Genomic DNA, 20,832 nt, shown 5'->3' with positions numbered 1-20,832 from the left:
GCCCTGTCTGACTGTAGAGAACCAGCCCTGTGACTGTAGAGAACCAGCCCTGTCTGACTGTAGAGAACCAGCCCTGTGACTGTGGAGAGCCAGCCCTGTCTGACTGTAGAGAACCAGCCCTGTGACTGTAGAGAACCAGCCCTGTGACTGTAGAGAACCAGCCCTGTCTGACTGTGGAGAACCAGCCCTGTCTGACTGTAGAGAACCAGCCCTGTCTGACTGTAGAGAACCAGCCCTGTCTGACTGTAGAGAACCAGCCCTGTGACTGTGGAGAACCAGCCCTGTCTGACTGTGGAGAACCAGCCCTGTGACTGTAGAGAACCAGCCCTGTCTGACTGTAGAGAACCAGCCCTGTGACTGTGGAGAACCAGCCCTGTGACTGTAGAGAACCAGCCAGACTGTAGGGACTGATGCTATGGCTCCTGTCTCATGCTAGTCTTCTCTAGCCAGTCCCTCCAGGATTCTGCGATCCCTACATATTATGTGAAGTGTTGTATATTTGACCAATCACTGCACTATTTCTGCATAAAAAATATAAAAAATCGCAATATTAACGCATAAAAGTGATCCATCGCCGCAGTACAAGAAGAGGACTCACAATTTCAACTCAACATTTACATTTACATTTTAGTCATTTAGCAGACGCTCTTATCCAGAGCGACTTACAGGAGCAATTAGGGTTAAGTGCCTTGCTCAAGGGCACATTAACGTCATTTAGCAGACGCTCTTAGCCAGAGCGACTCACAAATTGGTGCGTTCACCCTATAGCCAGTGGGATAACCACTTTACAATTTGGGGGGGGGGTGGTGAGTGACTCCGCTGTCCTGGCGTCGTGAGGGAGCTTGTTCCACCATTGGGGTGCCAGAGCAGCGAACAGTTTTGACTGGGCTGAGCGGGAGCTATGCTTCCGCAGAGGAAGGGGAGCCAGCAGGCCAGAGGTGGATGAACGCAATGCCCTCGTTTGGGTGTAGGGACTGATCAGAGCCTGAAGGTACAGAGGTGCCGTTCCCCTCACTGCTCCATAGGCAAGAACCATGGTCTTGTAGCGGATGCGAGCTTCAACTGGAAGCCAGTGGAGTGTGCGGAGGAGGGGGGTGACGTGAGAGAACTTGGGAAGGTTGAACACCAGACGGGCTGCGGCATTCTGGATGAGTTGTAGGGGTTTAATGGCACAGGCAGGGAGGCCAGCCAACAGCGAGTTGCAGTAGTCCAGACGGGAGATGACAAGTGCCTGGATTAGGACCTGTGCCGCTTCCTGTGTAAGGCAGGGTCGTACTCTCCGAATGTTGTAGAGCATGAACCTGCAGGAGCGGGTCACCGCCTTGATGTTGGCGGAGAACGACAGGGTGTTGTCCAGGGTCACGCCTAGGCTCTTCGCACTCTGGGAGGAGGACACAGCGGAGTTGTCAACCGTGATGGCGAGATCATGGAACGGGCAGTCCTTCCCCGGGAGGAAGAGCAGCTCCATCTTGCCAGGGTTCAGCTTGAGGTGGTGATCCGTCATCCATACTGATATGTCTGCCAGACATGCAGAGATGCGATTCGCCACCTGGTTATCAGAAGGGGGAAAGGAGAAGATTAGTTGTGTATCGTCAGCGTAGCAATGATAGGAAAGGCCATGTGAGGATATGACAGAGCCAAGTGACTTGGTGTATAGGGAGAAAAGGAGAGGGCCTAGAACTGAGCCCTGGGGGACACCAGTGGTGAGAGCACGTGGTGCGGAGACAGCTTCTCGCCACGCCACTTGGTAGGAGCGACCGGTCAGGTAGGACGCAATCCAGGAGTGAGCCGCGCCGGAGATGCCCAGCTCGGAGAGGGTGGAGAGGAGGATCTGATGGTTCACAGTATCAAAGGCAGCAGACAGGTCTAGAAGGACAAGAGCAGAGGAGAGAGAGTTAGCTTTAGCAGTGCGGAGAGTCTCCGTGACACAGAGAAGAGCAGTCTCAGTTGAATGACCAGTCCTGAAACCTGATTGGTTTGGATCAAGAAGGTCATTCTGAGAGAGATAGCAAGAGAGTTGGCTAAAGACGGCACGCTCAATAGTTTTGGAAAGAAAAGAAAGAAGGGATACTGGTCTGTAGTTGTTGACATCAGTGGGGTCGAGTGTTGGTTTTTTGAGAAGGGGAGCAACTCTCGCTCTCTTGAAGACGGAAGGGACATGGCCAGCGGTCAAGGATGAGTTGATCAGCGAGGTGAGGTAGGGGAGAAGGTCACCGGAGATGGTCTGGAGAAGGGAGGAGGGGATGGGGTCAAGCGGGCAGGTTGTTGGGCGGCCTGCAGTCACAAGTCGCAGGATTTTATCTGGAGAGAGAGGGGAGAAAGAAGTCAAAGCATAGGGTAGGGCAGTGTGAGCAGGACCAGCAGTGTCATTAGACTTAACAAACGAGGATCGGATGTCGTCAACCTTCTTTTCAAAGTGGTTGACGAAGTCATCCACAGAGAGAGAGGAGGGGGGGGGGGGGGGGGGGGAGGATTCAGGAGGGAGGAAAATGTGGCAAAGAGCTTCCTAGGGTTAGAGGCAGATGCTTGGAATTTAGAGTGGTAGAAGGTGGCCTTAGCAGCAGAAACAGATGAAGAAAATGTAGAGAGGAGGGAGTGAAAAGATGCCAGGTCGGCAGGGAGTTTAGTTTTCTTCCATTTCCGCTCCGCTGCCCGGAGCTCTGTTCTGTGAGCTCGCAATGAGTCATCAAGCCACGGAGCTGGAGGGGAGGACCGAGCCGGCCGGGAGGATAGGGGACACAGAGAGTCAAAGGATGCAGAAAGGGAGGAGAGGAGGGTTGAGGAGGCAGAATCAGGAGATTGGAGGGAGAAGGATTGAGCAGAGGGAAGAGATGATAAGATGGAAGAGGAGAGAGTAGTGGGAGAGAGAGAGCGAAGGTTGCGGCGGCGCATTACCATCTGTGTAGGGGCAGAGTGAGTAGTGTGGGAGGAGAGCGAGAGAGAAAAGGAAACAAAGTAGTGGTCGGAGACATGGAGGGGAGTTGCAGTGAGATTAGTAGAGGAGCAGCATCTAGTGAAGATGAGGTCAAGCGTATTGCCTGCCTTGTGAGTAGGGGGGGACGGTGAGAGGGTGAGGTCAAAAGAGGAGAGGAGTGGAAAGAAGGAGGCAGAGAGAAATGAGTCAAATGTGGACATAGGGAGGTTGAAATCCCCCAAAACTGTGAGGGGTGAGCCATCCTCAGGGAAGGAACTTATCAAGGCGTCAAGCTCATTGATGAACTCTCCAAGGGAACCTGGAGGGCGATAGATGACAAGGATATTAAGCTTAAATGGGCTAGTGACTGTGACAGCATGGAATTCAAATGAGGAGATAGACAGATGGGTTAGGGGAAAAATTGAGAATGTCCACTTGGGAGAGATGAGGATTCCTGTACCACCACCCCTCTGACCAGATGCTCTCGGGGTATGCGAGAACACATGGTCAGACGAGGAGAGAGCAGTAGGAGTAGCAGTGTTTTCAGTGGTGATCCATGTTTCCGTCAGCGCCAGGAAGTCGAGGGACTGGAGGTTGGCATAGGCTGGGATGAAGTCAGCTTTGTTGGCAGCAGAACGGCAGTTCCAGAGGCTGCCTGCGACCTGGAACTCCACGTGGGTGGTGCGTGCAGGGACCACCAGGTTAGAGAGGCAGCAGCCACGCGGTGTGGTGCGTTTGTGTAGCCTGTGCAGAGAGGAGAGAACAGGGATAGGCAGAGGCATAGTTGACAGGCTGTAGCAAATGGCTACAAAAATGCAGAGGAGATCGGAATGAAATGAGCTAAGCATCTGGGAGCGGAGAGAGCAGGGCCTCCCTCACCAAAAACGTCTACCTCAGAAACTAAAATTGTTTCACTGAACCACCCGAACAAAAACTCTCCCAACTTCCACCTTTAGAAATCAGAATTGTTGTGAACCACAGCGGTTCAATGTTTAAAGGAATAGACTCAACCCACTTTATTCAGCTAGCCAACTATGACACCATAGCTAACTAGCAAGCTAGCATCCAATAACAATAACACACCGTTTAGCACCAACACTTGGTCACAACAAACCACCAATAGTGTGATAACACACTAAACAGATCATTCGTGTCTGTGTCAAGTTCCTTTCATGACGCAGCAATGATTAGACGTTGGCTAGCTAGGACAAGTATATTGTATTTAGCTACTACCGTACAGTTAGCTGGTCGTGTTGGGTAGCTAGCAATGGCCACTGTGTTGACTTTGTTTGAAGAACGGCTAGCTAGCTAGCTTCGTGCTACACCCGGCACACAATGGCTATTGTGTTGACTCTGACTCTGTTCGAAAAAACGGCTAGGTAGCTCGCTTCGTGCTACAGCCGGCACTGCCAAGACACAGTAACTACACACAACAACCCACGATGCCTAGCTATGACGCCGTAGCTAACTTGCAAGCTAGCATCCATTAACACACAATTTAGCATCAATACTTGGTTACAACAAACTGCCAAGAGTGTGTTAGCACACTAAATAATAATAATAATATGCCATTTAGCAGACGCTTTTATCCAAAGCGACTTACAGTCATGCGTGCATACATTTTTGTGTATGGGTGGTCCCGGGGATCGAACCCACTACCTTGGCGTTTCAAGCGCCGTGCTCTACCAGCTGAGCTACAGAGGACCACACTAAACAGATAATTCAAGTCCGTGTCTAGTTCCTTTCATAACGCATAACACAGCAAAAAATTAAACGTTGGCTAGCACTACATTAACATTGGAACCAGCTCTCCAGCGTTGCTAATCGTTACCAGTAGCTACCCGCTAGCTAGCTAGCCTCGTGCTTCGATACTAACCTACAATTACCTACGGAAACCTACAATAACAACAATACTAACCTATAATAAATACAATACCTAACTACGGCTAACTACCTACCTACGATCTAATACATGGTTAAGCAAAAATTAAACGTTGGCTAGCACTACATTAACATTGGAACCAGCTCTCTAGCGTTGCTAATCGTTACCAGTAGCTACCCGCTAGCTAGCTAGCCTCGTGCTTCGATACTAACCTACAGTTACCTACGGAAACCTACAATAACAACAATACTAACCTATAATAAATACAATACCTAACTACGGCTAACTACCTACCTACGATCTAATACATGGTTAAGCTTTACTCAACACCATATGAGAAGCTTACCTCCTGCTTACCTCCAGCTAGAGAAAAACACGACCTCTCCCGACAACCGACAACCGACTACTGCACATTTACCTCATAGTATGGTCCAATCAACCCTAACCCTAACCCTAACCCAATCAGGTCCAAGATGGCGTAGCAGTGCGGTCGTGTTTTCTGTAGTGTCCTCGTGTAAGCCTGTTTTCAGTTTTTTTTGTCTTTTTCGTATATATTTCTCAATCTCACGTTCCATCCTTTAACTAAATATACTTTCCTGCAACCCGCCTCACCCAATGTGGAACGGATTCTATTATTTCTTTATACAACAACTTTTTATCTAGGACCTCCGGCTGAAACTAGCCAGCTAGCCAGCTAACTAGCTACTTGCTATTAGCCACCGTTAGCGGTTTTCACCACTGTCCGTGGCCTGCACTACCTACCAGCCAGCTCTAGCCTGGACAATTATCGGCCAGTCTGCACATCGCGCTATCGAGCCAGAACATATCGGATTTTCTGCCGGAATCACTGAATCACTGGACCTTAACACCGGATCATCGCAACTAGCTAGCTGCAACCGAATGGCTGTTGTTGTTGTTGGCTAATCAACACTGTCCCGAAGCAAGCCCCAGTTAGCCTTGAGCTATCCTCGAGCCAGGCCCATCTCCCGGCTATCTACATCTCTGTCAACCGGGACCTCCTAGTGTCGACACGGACCCCGCCAATCCATCACGACCGGTCTGCCGACGTAATCGTCTGATGTGGTTTCAACAGGCTTCCCGTTGCGACGACCACGAAGATCCATCTGCTAGCCCCGGCCCGCTAGCACACGCAATCAACAGCCGTGCCTCCTGCTCACCTGTGTCGTAGAAGCCACCAAACTGCTTCCGGACTCAACTATTGCTGATCACTGGACCTTATGATCACTCAGCTACACAGCTGATGCCTGCTGGACAGTTCCTTTATACGGTACCCCATCCTGTTGATCTGTTTAGCCTCAGCTCAAACTTTCGTCGCCATTACCAGCTGTTGTCTCGAGTAACACCTGTGATTGCTTTATGCCTCTCTCCCATGTCAATGTGCCTTGCCTATTGCTGTTTCGGTTAGTTCTTTACTGTACTTTTTCACTGTAGAGCCCCCAGTCCCGCTCAACCTGCCTCAGATTTACATTTTACATTTTAGTCATTTAGCAGACGCTCTTATCCAGAGCGACTTACAGTTAGTGAGTGCATACATTTTTCATACTTTAGATAGCTCCTTTGTCCCACCCCCCACACACGTGGAGACTGGCTCAATCGGTGACTCCAGTGATGCTATCTCTTTCATCGTTACCCAACGCTTAGGTTTACCTCCACTGTACTCATATCCTTCCATATCCTTGTCTGTACATAATGCCCTGAATTTATTCTACAACGCCCGGAAATCTGCCCCCTTTATTCTCTGTATCCAACGCACTAGAAGACCAGTTCTTAAAGCCTTTAGCCTTTAGCCGTATCCTTATTCTATTCCTCCTCTGTTCCTCTGGTGATGTAGAGGTTAACCCAGGCCCTGTAACCCCCAGTATCACTCCTACTCCCCAGGCGCTATCATTTGTTGACTTCTGTAACCGCAAAAGCCTTGGTTTCTTGCATGTTAACATCAGAAGCCTCCTCCCTAAGTTTGAGTTATTCACTGCATTAGCACACTCCGCCAACCCTGATGTTCTAGCAGTGTCTGAATCCTGGCTCAGGAAGGCCACCAAAGATTCAGAAATGTCCATTCCCATCTACAACATTTTCCGTCTAGATAGAACTGCCAAAGGGGGTGGAGTTGCAATCTACTGTAGAGATAGCCTGCAGAGCTCTATCATACTATCCAGGTCTGTGCCCAAACAGTTTGAGCTTCTACTTCTAAAAATCCACCTTTCCAGAAATAAGCCTCTCACTGTTGCCGCTTGCTACAGACCCCCCTCAGCCCCCAGCTGTGCCCTGGACACCATATGTGAATTGATTGCCCCCCATCTATCCTCAGAGTTCGTACTGCTTGGTGACCTAAACTGGGATATGCTTAACACCCCGGCCGTCCTACAATCTAAACTAGATGCCCTCAATCTCACACAAATTATCAAGGAACCTACCAGGTACAACCCTAAATCCGTTAACATGGGCACCCTCATAGATATCATCCTGACTAATTTACCCTCTAAATACACCTCCGCTGTCTTCAACCAGGATCTCAGCGATCACTGCCTCATTGCCTGTGTCCGTAATGGGTCCGCGGTCAAACGACCACCCCTCATCACTGTCAAACGCTCCCTAAAACACTTCAGCGAGCAGTCCTTCCTAATTGACCTGGCCCGGGTATCCTGGATGGATATTGACCTCATTCCGTCAGTAGAGGATGCCTGGTTGATCTTTAAAAGTGCTTTCCTCTCCATCTTAAATAAGCATGCCCCATTCAAAAAATTCAGAACTAAGAACAGATATAGCCCCTGGTTCACCCCAGACTTGACTGCCCTTGACCAGCACAAAAACATCCTGTGGCGTACTGCATTAGCATCGAACAGTTAGGAAAGCAAAGGCTAGCTTTTTCAAACAGAAATTTGCATCCTGTAGCACTAACTCCAAAACGTTTTGGGACACTATAAAGTCCATGGAGAATAAGAGCACTTCCTCCCAGCTGCCCACTGCACTGAGGCTAGGAAACACTATCACCACCGATAAATCTACAATAATCTAAAATTTCAACAAGCATTTTGCTATAGCTGGCCATGCTTTCCACCTGGCTACCCCTACCCTGGCCACCAGCTCTGCACCCTCTGCTGCAACTTGCCTATGCCCCCCCCCCCGCTTCTCCTTCACCCAAATTCAGATAGCTGATGTTCTGAAAGAGCTGCAAAATCTGGACCCCTACAAATCATCTGGGCTAGACAATCTGGACCCTTTCTAAAATTAGCAGCCGAAATTGTTGCAACCCCTATTACCAGCCTGTTCAACCTCTCTTTCGTATCGTCTGAGATCCCCAGAGATAGGAAAGCTGCCGCGGTCATCCCCCTCTTCAAAGGGGGTGACACTCTAGATGATACTCTAGATCCAAACTGCTACAGACCTATATCCATCCTGCCCTGCCTTTCGAAAGTATTTGAAAGCCAAGTTAACAAACAGATCACCGACCATTTCGAATCCCACCGTACCATCTCCGCTATGCAATCTGGTTTCCGAGCTGGTCATGGGTGCACCTCAGCCACGCTCAAGGTCCTAAACGATATTATAACCGCGATCGATAAAAGACAGTACGGTGCAGCCGTCTTCATCGACCTGGCCAAGGCTTTCGACTCCGTCAATCACCTCATTCTTATTGACACTTTAAATAGCCTTGGTTTCTCAAATGACTGCCTCGCCTGGTTCACCAACTACTTCTCAGATAGAGTTCAATGTGTCAAATCGGAGGGCCTGTTGTCTGGACCTATGGCAGTCTCTATGGTGGTGCCACAGGGTTCAATCCTCGGGCCGACTCTATTCTCTGTGTACATCAATGATGTCGCTCTTGCTGCTGGTGACTCTCTGATCCACCTCTACACAGACAACACCATTTTGTATACATCTGGCCCTTCATTTGACACTGTGTTAACAAACCTCCAAACAAGCTTCAATGCCATACAGCACTCCTTCCGTAGCCTCCAACTGCTCTTAAACGCTAGTAAACTAAATGCATGCTCTTCAATCGAACGCTGCTGGCACCCGCCCGCCCGAAATAGAATCACTACTCTCGGCGGGTCTGACCTAGAGTATGTGGACAACTACAAATACCTAGGTGTCTGGTTAGACCGTAATCTCTGAAGCTGGAGACTCTTATCTCCCTCACTAACTTTAAGCATCAGTTGTCAGAGCACTATGGCCTATTTATTGCCTTACCTCCATAACTTACTACATTTGCACACACTGTATATAGATTTTCTACTGTGTTATTGACTGTACGTTTTTGTTTACCCCATATGTAACTCTGTGTTGTTTTTATCGCACTGCTTTGCTTTATCTTGGCCAGGTCGCAGTTGTAAATGAGAACTTGGCTTACCTGGTTAAATAAAGGCAACAAAAGTTTTCCCTCATCAGCGCATTTTCGTGATAAATTGGTCAAAATCATTGCATATCGTCATGGAAAATGTCATAATTGCTGCTGAAAAATCAAGCATTTTAGCCTGCAGATATCACGAAAACTCTCAGCGGAAACCTCAAGGAACTGTCTACTCTCAGATAAGTCATATTACCGGCTATATGTTGGTCACTTATCATAAGAGCTTTTTTTCTAATAGTGATATACTGTATGTATTTCATTATACACTGAACAAAAAAAGAAACGCAACATGCAACAATTTCAACGATTTTACTGAGTGACAGATCATATAAAGAAATCAGTCAATTGAAATAAATTAATTAGGCCCTAATGTATGGATTTCACATGTCTGGGAATACAGATATGCATCTGTTGGTCACAGATACCTTTAAAAAAAGTAGGGAGGTGGATCAGAAAACCAGTCAGTATCTGGTGTGACCATTTTCCTCATGCAGCGCGACACATCAGGCTGTTGATTGTGGTCTATGGAATGTTGTCCCACTCCTCTTCAATAGCTGTGCGAAGTTGCTGGATATTGGCAGGAACTGGAACACGCTGTTGTACACGTCGATCCAGAGCATCCCAAACATGTTCAATGGATGATATGTCTGGTGAGTATTCAGGCCATGGAAGAACTGGGACATTTTCAGCTTCCAGGAATTGTGTACAGACCCTTGTGACATGTGGCCGTGCATTATCATGCTGAAACATGAGGTGATGGCGGCGGATGAATTGCAAAACAATGGGCCTCAGGATCTCATCACGGTATCTCTGTGCATTCAAATTGCCATCGATAAAATGCAATTGTGTTCGTTGTCCATCGCTTATGCCTGCCCATACCATAACCCCACCGGCACCATGGGGCAATCTGTTTACAACGTTGACAATAGCAAACCGCTTGCCCACACGACGCCATACACGCTGTCTGCCATCTGCCCGGTACAGTTGAAACCGGGATTCATCCGTGAAGAGCACACTTCTCCAGCGTGCCAGTGGCCATCAAAGGTGAGCATTTGCCCAATGAAGTCAGTTATGACGCAGAACTGCAGTCAGGTCAACACCCTGGTGTGGATGACGAGCACAGAGATGAGCTTCTCTGGGACGGTTTCTGACAGTTTGTGCCTAAATTCTTCGGTTGTGCAAACCCACAGTTTCATCAGCCGTCCGGGTGGCTGGTCTCAGACGGTCCCGCAGGTGAAGAAGCCAGATGTGGATGTCCTGGGCTGACGTGGTTACACATGGTCTGCGGTTGTGAGGCCGGTTGGACATATTCTCTAAAACGACGTTGGAAGCGGCTTATGGTAGAGAAATGAACATTCCATTCTCTGGCAACAGCTCTGTTGGACATTCCTGCAGTCAGCATGCCAATTGCATGCTCCCTCAAAACTTGAGACATCTGTGACATTGAGTTGTGTGACAAAAGTGCACATTTTAGAGTGGCCTTTTACTGTCCCCAGCACAAGGTGCACCTGTGTAATGATCATGCTGTTTAATCAGCTTCTTGATATGCCACACCTGTCAGGTGGATGGATTATACATACACATACAATATTCAGTTAGTATAAAAAAACACTATTTGGACATTTTGTTACTATAAAAACGGTTTCAAGTCAAACTCCTCGTTAAGGCCAAGTGGAGATAGTGTGTTGAGCCTGTGGATCCAGAAAGATTCCATTTGAAGAAGTTTCCTCTCAATGTCCCCTCCCCTGCGTGACGTCTTGACCGTTTCTATTCCAGTGTATCTCAGAGAACCAATAGGAGGTCCAGCTTGTACAAAATGAACAGCAACCAGATGTTTTGTCTCACCTGTCCGTATATTGCTGCGGTGCTCACTGATCCATGTCTTTTATTTCAGCTCATGAAACATCGTTTAGAACATGGGGAGGAAGTTGCTGTCAGGATGTTAAGATGTGATTAGTTAACTGTCCTCAAATGTTTGAATACTGTTGTGTATTGCTGTATTAAGTATATTAACCAGTTTGTCTGTTTCTGTCTTTTACTGTAGCGGATTCCCTTACGGAGGTCCTGACTAAGATCAATCGGATGGATATTGTGAAATTGCTGGAAGGGCCAATATTTGACTATGGTAACATTTCAGGCACAAGATGCTTTGCTGATGATAACGCAGTTTTCCTGGATCAGTGTGATGGTAAAGTTTAGCCCCATCTAGCGTAACTCTATCTCTTTCTTTACCTCTCCTTCTTACAGAACAAGCCAGGCTAAACTAGTCGAACATAGAGCCAGTCAGGCTAAACTAGTCGAACATAGAGCCAGTCAGGCTAAACTAGTCGAACATAGAGCCAGTCAGGCTAAACTAGTCGAACATAGAGCCAGTCAGGCTAAACTAGTCGAACATAGAGCCAGCCAGGCTAAACTAGTCGAACATAGAGCCAGCCAGGCTAAACTAGTAGAACATAGAGCCAGCCAGGCTAAACTAGTTGAACATAGAGCCAGCCAGGCTAAATTAGTCGAACATAGAGCCAGTCAGGCTAAACTAGTTGAACATAGAGCCAGCCAGGCTAAACTAGTTGAACATAGAGCCAGTCAGGCTAAACTAGTCGAACATAGAGCCAGCCAGGCTAAACTAGTCGAACATAGAGCCAGTCAGGCTAAACTAGTCGAACATAGAGCCAATCAGGCTAAACTAGTCGAACATAGAGCCAGTCAGGCTAAACTAGTCGAACATAGAGCCAGCCAGGCTAAACTAGTCGAACATAGAGCCAGCCAGGCTAAACTAGTCGAACATAGAGCCAGTCAGGCTAAACTAGTTGAACATAGAGCCAGCCAGGCTAAACTAGTAGAACATAGAGCCAGTCAGGCTAAACTAGTAGAACATAGAGCCAGTCAGGCTAAACTAGTCGAACATAGAGCCAATCAGGCTAAACTAGTCTAACTAGACTCAATCTGAACATGATGATGACAGATCAGATGTTGATTTTATATTTAATACAGCCCCCTGAAATCAATCAACACTGATACTTTTCAAACATTGCTGTGTGTTAATGACCCTGTCAGGGGGCATAAAGCTCTGCTACTGGATGTGTGACTGTATTTATGTTGTGTTCAGTATAAAATAGCATGCTGCTTAATAAGCCTCTGAGGAATCACAACTCTAACCTATCTGATCTATAAGATGTTCTTAATTTGACCATGAGAGCAAAGTTTATTTCATTCAGATGGGTTAAAGATTTGGTTGATATATTGTTCTATAATAGTTATGTTATGTGTATACTGATTTGAAAAATACAGTAATGTTTTACACACTACACTTGTCACATTTATATGATTGTCAAATACATGAAAACATTATTATGTTAACCAATTTCTATGGCATATGGTTCCTGTCTGTTAGATAGTGGTGTATTGTGGTACTGCTAACCTCCTGTTCTGACAGCATGGCTGTGGCTTTAAGGACCCTCTGCTTGTTATAGGGCTGTTAGTTAGTACCTCTGGTTTCTCTGAGCCTTCCTACCCTGCAGTTATCCTGCTTCTGACTCGCTGAACCAGACCACCCAACCCCTCCCTGCTGATAACTCTGCTGAACCAGACCACCCAACCCCTCCCTGCTGATAACTCTGCTGAACCAGACCACCCAACCCCTCCCTGCTGATAACTCTGCTGAACCAGACCACCCAACCCCTCCCTGCTGATAACTCTGCTGAACCAGACCATCTAACCCCTCCCTGCTGATAACTCTGCTGAACCAGACCATCTAACCCCTCCCTGCTGATAACTCTGCTGAACCAGACCACCCAACCCCTCCCTGCTGATAACTCTGCTGAACCAGACCACCCAACCCCTCCCTGCTGATAACTCTGCTGAACCAGACCATCTAACCCCTCCCTGCTGATAACTCTGCTGAACCAGACCACCCAACCCCTCCCTGCTGATAACTCTGCTGAACCAGACCACCCAACCCCTCCCTGCTAACCTGCTACCTGCCCCTCCCTCCCTGCTGACACCCTCAAGCCAACACACTGTACTGTTAACATGCTTAACATATAGTACCTAAGTGGACTGTTGGCAGCTCTGCTACTGCCTTGTGTGGCTAGGCTAACAACGCTAGGCTATGCTAACAACTGTGAAGCTAACAAATGTGAAGCTAACAACGCTAGGCTAATGCTAACAACTGTGAAGCTAACAAATGTGAAGCTAACAACGCTAGGCTAATGCTAACAACTGTGAAGCTAACAAATGTGAAGCTAACACAACGCTAGCCGTTAGGATCTGGCTGTAGCGCTCTTCCTCAACTGCAGCTACATAAACATAGAAGTTACATTCACATTTCATTTTCATCCACTCATTTTCATTCGCTTTCAACCAAGTCTTGTCTGACTAACATTTTGTTTGTCTTTTCATCTGTCCATTGGACCTTACAGTAGTATCCTTGATAGTTCCTGACTACCCCTTCTTCCTCTCCACGCCCCCTTGTGCTCCTTGTTGACATACCCCGCTCCTAAGGCCCCACCCCCTCTATATTCTGTATGTATATAGGAACTACAGGCCTATATGTAGTCCCTATGGTCCACTGCTCATCTCCTGGACTCACATATCCATGGGATTAACATCTCCTGGACTCACATATCCATGGGATTAACATCTCCTGGACTCACATATCCATGGGATTAACATCTCCTGGACTCACATATCCATGGGATTAACATCTCCTGGACTCACATATCCATGGGATTAACATCTCCTGGACTCACATATCCATGGGATTAACATCTCCTGGACTCACATATCCATGGGATTAACATCTCCTGTACTCACATATCCATGGGATTAACATCTCCTGTACTCACATATCCATGGGATTAACATCACTGATTTTGACCTGTTGACTTAACTCATTATCAGTCATATCCAGGCCTGCCCTGTATTCCAACAGGCCATTTGCAGATGAGCCATGTAAATAACTGCTAACTAACTGCTACCTGCTAGGCTGAAAGCTAACAGCTTTGGGGTCAATGCCTGCTAACTAACTGCTACCTGCTAGGCTAAATGCTAACAGCTTTGGGGTCAATGCCTGCTAACTAACTGCTACCTGCTAGGCTGAAAGCTAACAGCTTTGAGTAAGTGATTATCTGCAGGTGACATTCAGTATTATATGAGTAGGACTCCTTCCTCCTCTACATGCTGAGTGTCTTCATGTCATGTTGTTGTGTGCCTCCATCTCAGCTCCACTGTGTTGTGGTTATCTCATCCAGGCTCCAGCAACATCCAGCGGGAGCTTCAGACCCCCACAGGGCTGAGCTATCAGCCCCCCACTCCGCTGTGCAGCGACTACTTCTTTGGTGAGGACGCTGGCCTAGACTCCCCCTCTAGAACGCCCACTAGACCATGTGACTTGTCACTCACCCAGACCACCAGCAACCTAGGCCCCGCCCCCAATGCTCAGCCCCCCACCATGGTGGTAGAGGAAGACACCTCTGGACCGCTAGACTCCCGGGGCGCCGGGGAGGGCGCCGGGGAGGGCGCTGGGGGAGGCGGGAGCCCTGAAGGGGCCTCCACTGAAGACGACACAGGGGTTAGCAGAGAGTCAGTGGCCTCACACGAGCCCCATGACAGGGAGGCCGGGGTGAGAGAGGAGGCTGAGCAGGATGTTGACATGGGGATGCTGATACATCAGATTGATCTTCATCAGGGGGTGGTCAGGGAGGATGAGTGGCTGGCTGGAGCCACAGGAGACCCACCAGAGACCCTCAGCTCTAGACCTGCCCTGGGGGGAGAGGGTCTTAGTACGGGGGGAGAGGGTCTTAGTACGGGGGGAGAGGGTGGTGGGTCTGGTTCTCCCGAGGAGGAGATGAGTGAGGAGACGTTAAAGTCTCTGTTGGAGGAGATGGCGCTGGAGGAAGGCTCGGAGGACGAGGAGATGACGGAGGACAGGATAAACGCCATCTTGTCTCAGGTGCAGCAGGCAGACAAAGATGTGATGTCATCACCTGCAGGTTGGCACAGTGAGACGTCCAGCGTGAACGTGGAGCCCCCGACACCTGGCCGCGGTCTGAGTGCTGAGGGCATCGACTGCCAGGACACCAGGTAGGATCTGACATTATTAATATTATTATTATTAAACATTAATAATGTTATCAGGGGTGGAGCTTAGCTTCCACTCCCGTGGGCCACCCTCCTGTGGTGAAGTCTTCCTCAGTATGGGCAATCGCTACCTGATTTCCCAATTCGAACATGTACAGAGAATATTGCTTTTTAATATAATTTACCAATGATTTAAGCAAGTTTTATCTCCCATGATACCATGAACACAAGCTTGTATTAGGCTAAAGGAATGTGTACCTGCAGTTACAAGGCAAGTCCTAAACTATATAGCTACATATAGCTACAGATGAAGTCGGAAGTTTACATACACCTTAGCCAAATACATTTAAACTCAGTTTTTCACAATTCCTGACATTTAATCCTAGTAAAAATTCCCTGTTTTAGGTCAGTTAGGATCACCACTTTATTTTAAGAATGTGAAATGTCTAAATAATAGTAGAGAGAATGATTTTTTTCAGCTTTTATTTATTTCATCACATTCCCAGTGGGTCAGAAGTTTACATACACTCAATTAGTATTTGGTAGCATTGCCTTTAAATTATTTAACTTCGGTCAAACGTTTCGGGTAGCCTTCCACAAGCTTCCCACAATAAGTTGGGTGAATTTTGGCCCATTCCTCCTGACAGAGCTGGTGTAACTGAGTCAGGTTTGTAGGCCTCCTTGCTCGCACACGGTTTTTCAGTTCTGCCCACAAATGTTCTATAGGATTGAGGTCAGGGCTTTGTGATGGCCACTCCAATACCTTGACTTTGTTGTCCTTAAGCCATTTTGCCACAACTTTGGAAGTATGCTTGGGGTCATTGTCCATTTGGAAGACCCATTTGCGACCAAGCTTTAACTTCCTGACTGATGTCTTGAGATGTTGCTTCAATATATCCACATAATTTTCCTTCCTCATGATGCCATCTATTTTGTGAAGTGCACCAGTCCCTCCTGCAGCAAAGCACCCCCACAGCATGATGCTGCCACCCCCGTGCTTCACGGTTGGGATGGTGTTCTTCGGCTTGCAAGCGACCCCCTTTTTCCTCCAAACATAACGATGGTCATTATGGCCAAACAGTTCTATTTTTGTTTCATCAGACCAGAGGACATTTTTCCAAAAAGTACGATCTTTGTCCCCATGTGCATTTGCAAACCGTAGTCTGGCTTTTTTATGGTGGTTTTGGAGCAGTGGCTTCTTCCTTGCTGAGCGGCCTTTCAGGTTATGTCGATATAGGACTCGTTTTACTGTTTACTTGTTTCCTCCAGCATTTTCACAAGGTCCTTTGCTGTTGTTCTGGAATTGATTCGCGCTTTTTGCACCAAAGTACGTTCATCTCTAGGAGACAGAACACGTCTCCTTCCTGAGCGGTATGACGGCTGCGTGGTCCCATGGTGTTTATACTTGCGTACTATTGTTTGTACAGATGAACGTGGTACCTTCAGGCGTTTTGAAATTGCTCCCAAGGATGAACCAGACTTGTGGAGGTCTACAATTTTTTTTCTGAGGTCTTAGCTGATTTCTTTTGATTTTCCCATGATGTCAAGCAAAGAGTCACTGAGTTTGAAGGTAGGCCTTGAAATACATCCACCACAGGTACACCTCCAATTGACTCAAATGATGTCAATTAGCCTATCAGAAGCTTCTAAAGCCATGACATCATTTTCTGGAATTTTCCAAGCTGTTTAAAGGCACAGTCAACTTAGTGTATGTAAACTTCTGACACACTGGAATTGTGATACAGTGAATTATAAGTGAAATCATCTGTCTGTAAACAATTGTTGGAAAAATTACTTGTGTCATGCACAAAGTAGATGTCCTAACCGACTTCCCAAAACTATAGTTTGTTAACAAGAAATATGTGGAGTGGTTGAAAAACGAGTTTTAATGATTGTAACCTAAGTGTATATAAACATCCGACTTACATTTACGTCATTTAGCAGACGCTCTTATCCAGAGCGACTTACAGTTAGTGAGTGCATACATATATATATATATATTTTTTTCATACTGGCCCCCCGCGGGAATCCAACCCACAACCCTGGCGTTGCAAACGCCATGCTCTACCAACATCCCTGCCTGCCATTCCCTCCCCTACCCTGCACGACCAATTGTGCGCCGCCCCATGGGTCTCCCGGTCACGGCCGGCTACGACAGAGCCTGGATTCGAACCAGGATCTCTAGTGGCACAGCCTTAGACCACTGCGCCACTCGGGAGACTTCAACTGTATATAGCATAACCAGAAAAGAATACGCACAGACAAATGATGTGGTGTAGCCTATAAATGGCAAAATTGTATCACAAATAGCGTTGAAAATTGTCTGAAACTACGATGCATTGTATTAAATACCTGTTCATTTGTATCTGCCCTAATTTATTCAAATCAATTTGATGTAAACCCTATTTATCCATATTCAAGTTAGATTCAGTGGTAACTCCCCTTCCAAGGATTATTTTTCCCTTCCAATGAATCTGTAGAATGTTTAACCTGATTTACTGCATTTCTACACAATTTAAAAGCTCTAAAATGCTATTTGGAGAACAGCAAAAACAAGCAAAAAAATACAGCTGCGAGCAGCAATGAATGGGGTTCACAAGATGACAAAAAGGACACATGATCAGCTGGGTAACAAAGCAAGCCAGCGTGGTTCATCTTAGCGACGTCCATGATGGCGATGACACGTTTCAAGGTGATAGGCTACTGTGGAGTGGATTTACAGGGGTTTAAATGGCCATCTCTTAACCAATCCCTTAGCTTTTTCAAACTCTACTGAACAAAAATATAAACGTGCAACAATTTCAAAGATTTTGCTGTTACATTATTTACAGTTCATATCAGGAAATCATTCAATTTAAATAAGTTCATTAGGCCCTAATCTATGGATTTCACGACTGGGCTCCCAGGCCCACCCAGCCAATCAGAATGAGCTTTTCCCCACAAAAATGCTTTATTACAAACAGAAATACTACTCAGCACCCCGCCCCCTCTGACGATCCCACAGGTGAAGAAGCCGGATGTGGAGGTCCTGGGCTGGCGTGGTTACACGTGGTCTGCGGTTGTGAGGCCGGTTGGACATATTCTCTAAAACGACGTTGGAGGCGGCTTATGGTAGAGAAATTAACATTCAATTCTCTGGCAACACCTCTGGTGGACATTCCTGCAGTTAGTATGCCAACTGCACAATCCCTCAAAACTTGAAACATCTGTGGCATTGTGTTGCGTGACAAAACTGCACATTTTAGAATGGCCTTTTATTGTCCCCAGCAGACGGTGCGCTCGCATAATGGTCATGCTGTTTAATCAGCTTCTTGATATGCCACACCTGTCAGGTGGATGGATTATCATGGCAATGGATAAAATGCTCACTAACAGGAATGTAAAAAAATGTGGGCACAAAAGTTGAGAGAAATAAGCTTTTTGTGCGTATGGAACATTTCTGGGATTTTTTATTTCAGCTCATGAAACATGAGACCAACACTTTACATGTTGCATGTTTATTTTTGCTCAGAGTTATTTAAGAGATGTCCCATGGGCCTACAGTGTCTTGGCACCGGTTAGTCAAGGTAATTGAGGTAATACAGTGTCTTGCAAATGTATTCATCCTCCTTGGCGTTTTTCCTATTTTGTTGCATTACAACCTGTAACATACACAAAATAGTCCAAATTGGTGAAGTGAAATGAAAAAAATAAATAGCGGAAAAGTGGTGCGTGCCTATGTATTCACCCCCTTTGCTATGAAGCCCCTAAATAAGATATGGTGCAACTAATTACCTTCAGAAGTCACATAATTAGTTAAATAAAGTCCACCTGTGTGCAATCTAAGTGTCACATGATCTGTCACATGATCTCAGTATATATACACCTGTTCTGAAAGGCCCCAGAGTCTGCAACACCACTAAGCAAGGGGCACCACCAAGCAAGCGGCACCATGAAGACCAAGGAGCTCTCCAAACAGGTCAGGGTTGTGGAGAAGTACAGATCAGGGTTGGGTTATAAAAAAATATCAGAAACTTTGAACATCCCACGGAGCTCCATTAAATCCATTAAATGGAAAGAATATGCACCACAACAAACCTGCCAAGAGAGGGCCGCCCACCAAAACTCACGGACCAGGCAAGGAGGGCATTAATCAGAGAGGCAACAAAGAGACCAAAGATAACCCTGAAGGAGCTGCAAAGCTCCACAGCGGAGATTGGAGTATCTGTCCATAGGACCACTTTAAGTCGTACACTCCACAGAGCTGGGCTTTACGGAAGAGTGGCCAGAAAAAAGCCATTGCTTAAAGAAAAAAATAAGCAAACAAAAGCCATGTGGGAGACTCCCCAAACATATGGATGAAGGTACTCTGGTCAGATGAGACTAAAATTGAGCTTTTTGGCCATCAAAATGCTATGTCTGGCGCAAACCCAACACCTCTCATCACCCCGAGAACACCATCCCCACAGTGAAGCACGGTGGTGGCAGCATCATGCTGTGGGGATGTTTTTCATTGGCAGGGACTGGGAAACTGGTCAGAATTGAAGGAATGATGGATGGTGCTAAATACAGGGAAATTCTTGAGGGAAATCTGTTTCAGTCTTGATTTGAGACTGGGACGGAGGTTCACCTTCCAGCAGGACAATGACCCTAAGCATACTGCTAAAGCAACACTGGAGTGGTTTAAGGGGAAACATTGAAATGTCTTGGAATGGCCAGGTCAAAGCCCAGACCTCAATCCAATTGAGAATCTGTGGTATGACTTAAAGATTGCTGTACACCAGCGGAACCCATCCAACTTGAAGGAGCTGGAGCAGTTTTGCCTTGAAGAATGGGCAAAAATCCCAGTGGCTAGATGTGCCAAGCTTATAGAGACATACCCCAAGAGACTTGCAGCTGTAATTGCTGCAAAAGGTGGCTCTACAAAATATTGACTTGGGGGGAGAATAGTTATGCACGCTCAAGTTTTCTGTTTTTTTGTCTTATTTCTTGTTTGTTTCAAAATAAAAAAATATGTTGCATCTTCAAAGTGGTAGGCATGTTGTGTAAATCAAATGATACAAACCCCCCAAAAATCAATTTTAATTCCAGGTTGTAAGGCAACAAAATAGGAAAAATGCCAAGGGGGGTGAATACTTTCGCAAGCCACTGTATATACAAACACCTCCCCCATTAGCATTCCTGTCTCTTCTATAGATGTTGTATCCTTGTATTGCTACTGCTGTATCATCAAAGGAATTATCTAAGTGAGTCTCAGAAATGGCTAATATATGAACGTTATATGATGTTAGCAAGTTATTATTTTCATGAACCTTATTTCTAAGGCTACATATATTAATATGGGCTATTTTTAACCTTTCCTGGGTAGCTTATCAGAGATAGACATAATACTGAAAAAAGCAAACAAAGCAAGAGAATTAAACAAACATTCAGCAGTCCATTAATCAGTTGGTGTGTGTGTGTGTGTGTGTGTGCGTGTGTTCTGCGTGGTTGAAGCTACGAACCCATAGGCTTGGCTCACTCATCCCTTCCAGGCTTCTGGGAGGGAGGGTGGACAATGAGCCTGTCATAGCGGATGTAAGCAATGTCACCACGCACTCTGGCAGC

General features: G+C 46.6%; 1 protein-coding gene across 1 annotated transcript in view; it reads left to right on the top strand.

Annotated features, from left to right (window-relative positions):
- The window catches only part of LOC311117249 (ankyrin-3-like), a gene marked incomplete at its 5' end in the record, with an annotated part of 125,425 nt that overhangs the window by 88,709 nt on the left and 15,884 nt on the right, over positions 1-20,832 (top strand). The window contains 2 exons of the mRNA XM_084192220.1: positions 11,213-11,356; positions 14,418-15,249. Of these exons, the coding sequence (XP_084048346.1) occupies positions 11,213-11,356; positions 14,418-15,249 (976 nt within the window). The remainder of the gene's footprint in view (positions 1-11,212; positions 11,357-14,417; positions 15,250-20,832) is intronic.

Source organism: Coregonus lavaretus, assembly GCF_964263955.1.
Source record: "Coregonus lavaretus genome assembly, contig: HAP1_SCAFFOLD_657, whole genome shotgun sequence".
Lineage (NCBI taxonomy): Eukaryota > Metazoa > Chordata > Actinopteri > Salmoniformes > Salmonidae > Coregonus > Coregonus lavaretus.
This window is presented reverse-complemented; position numbering and strand designations above follow the sequence as displayed.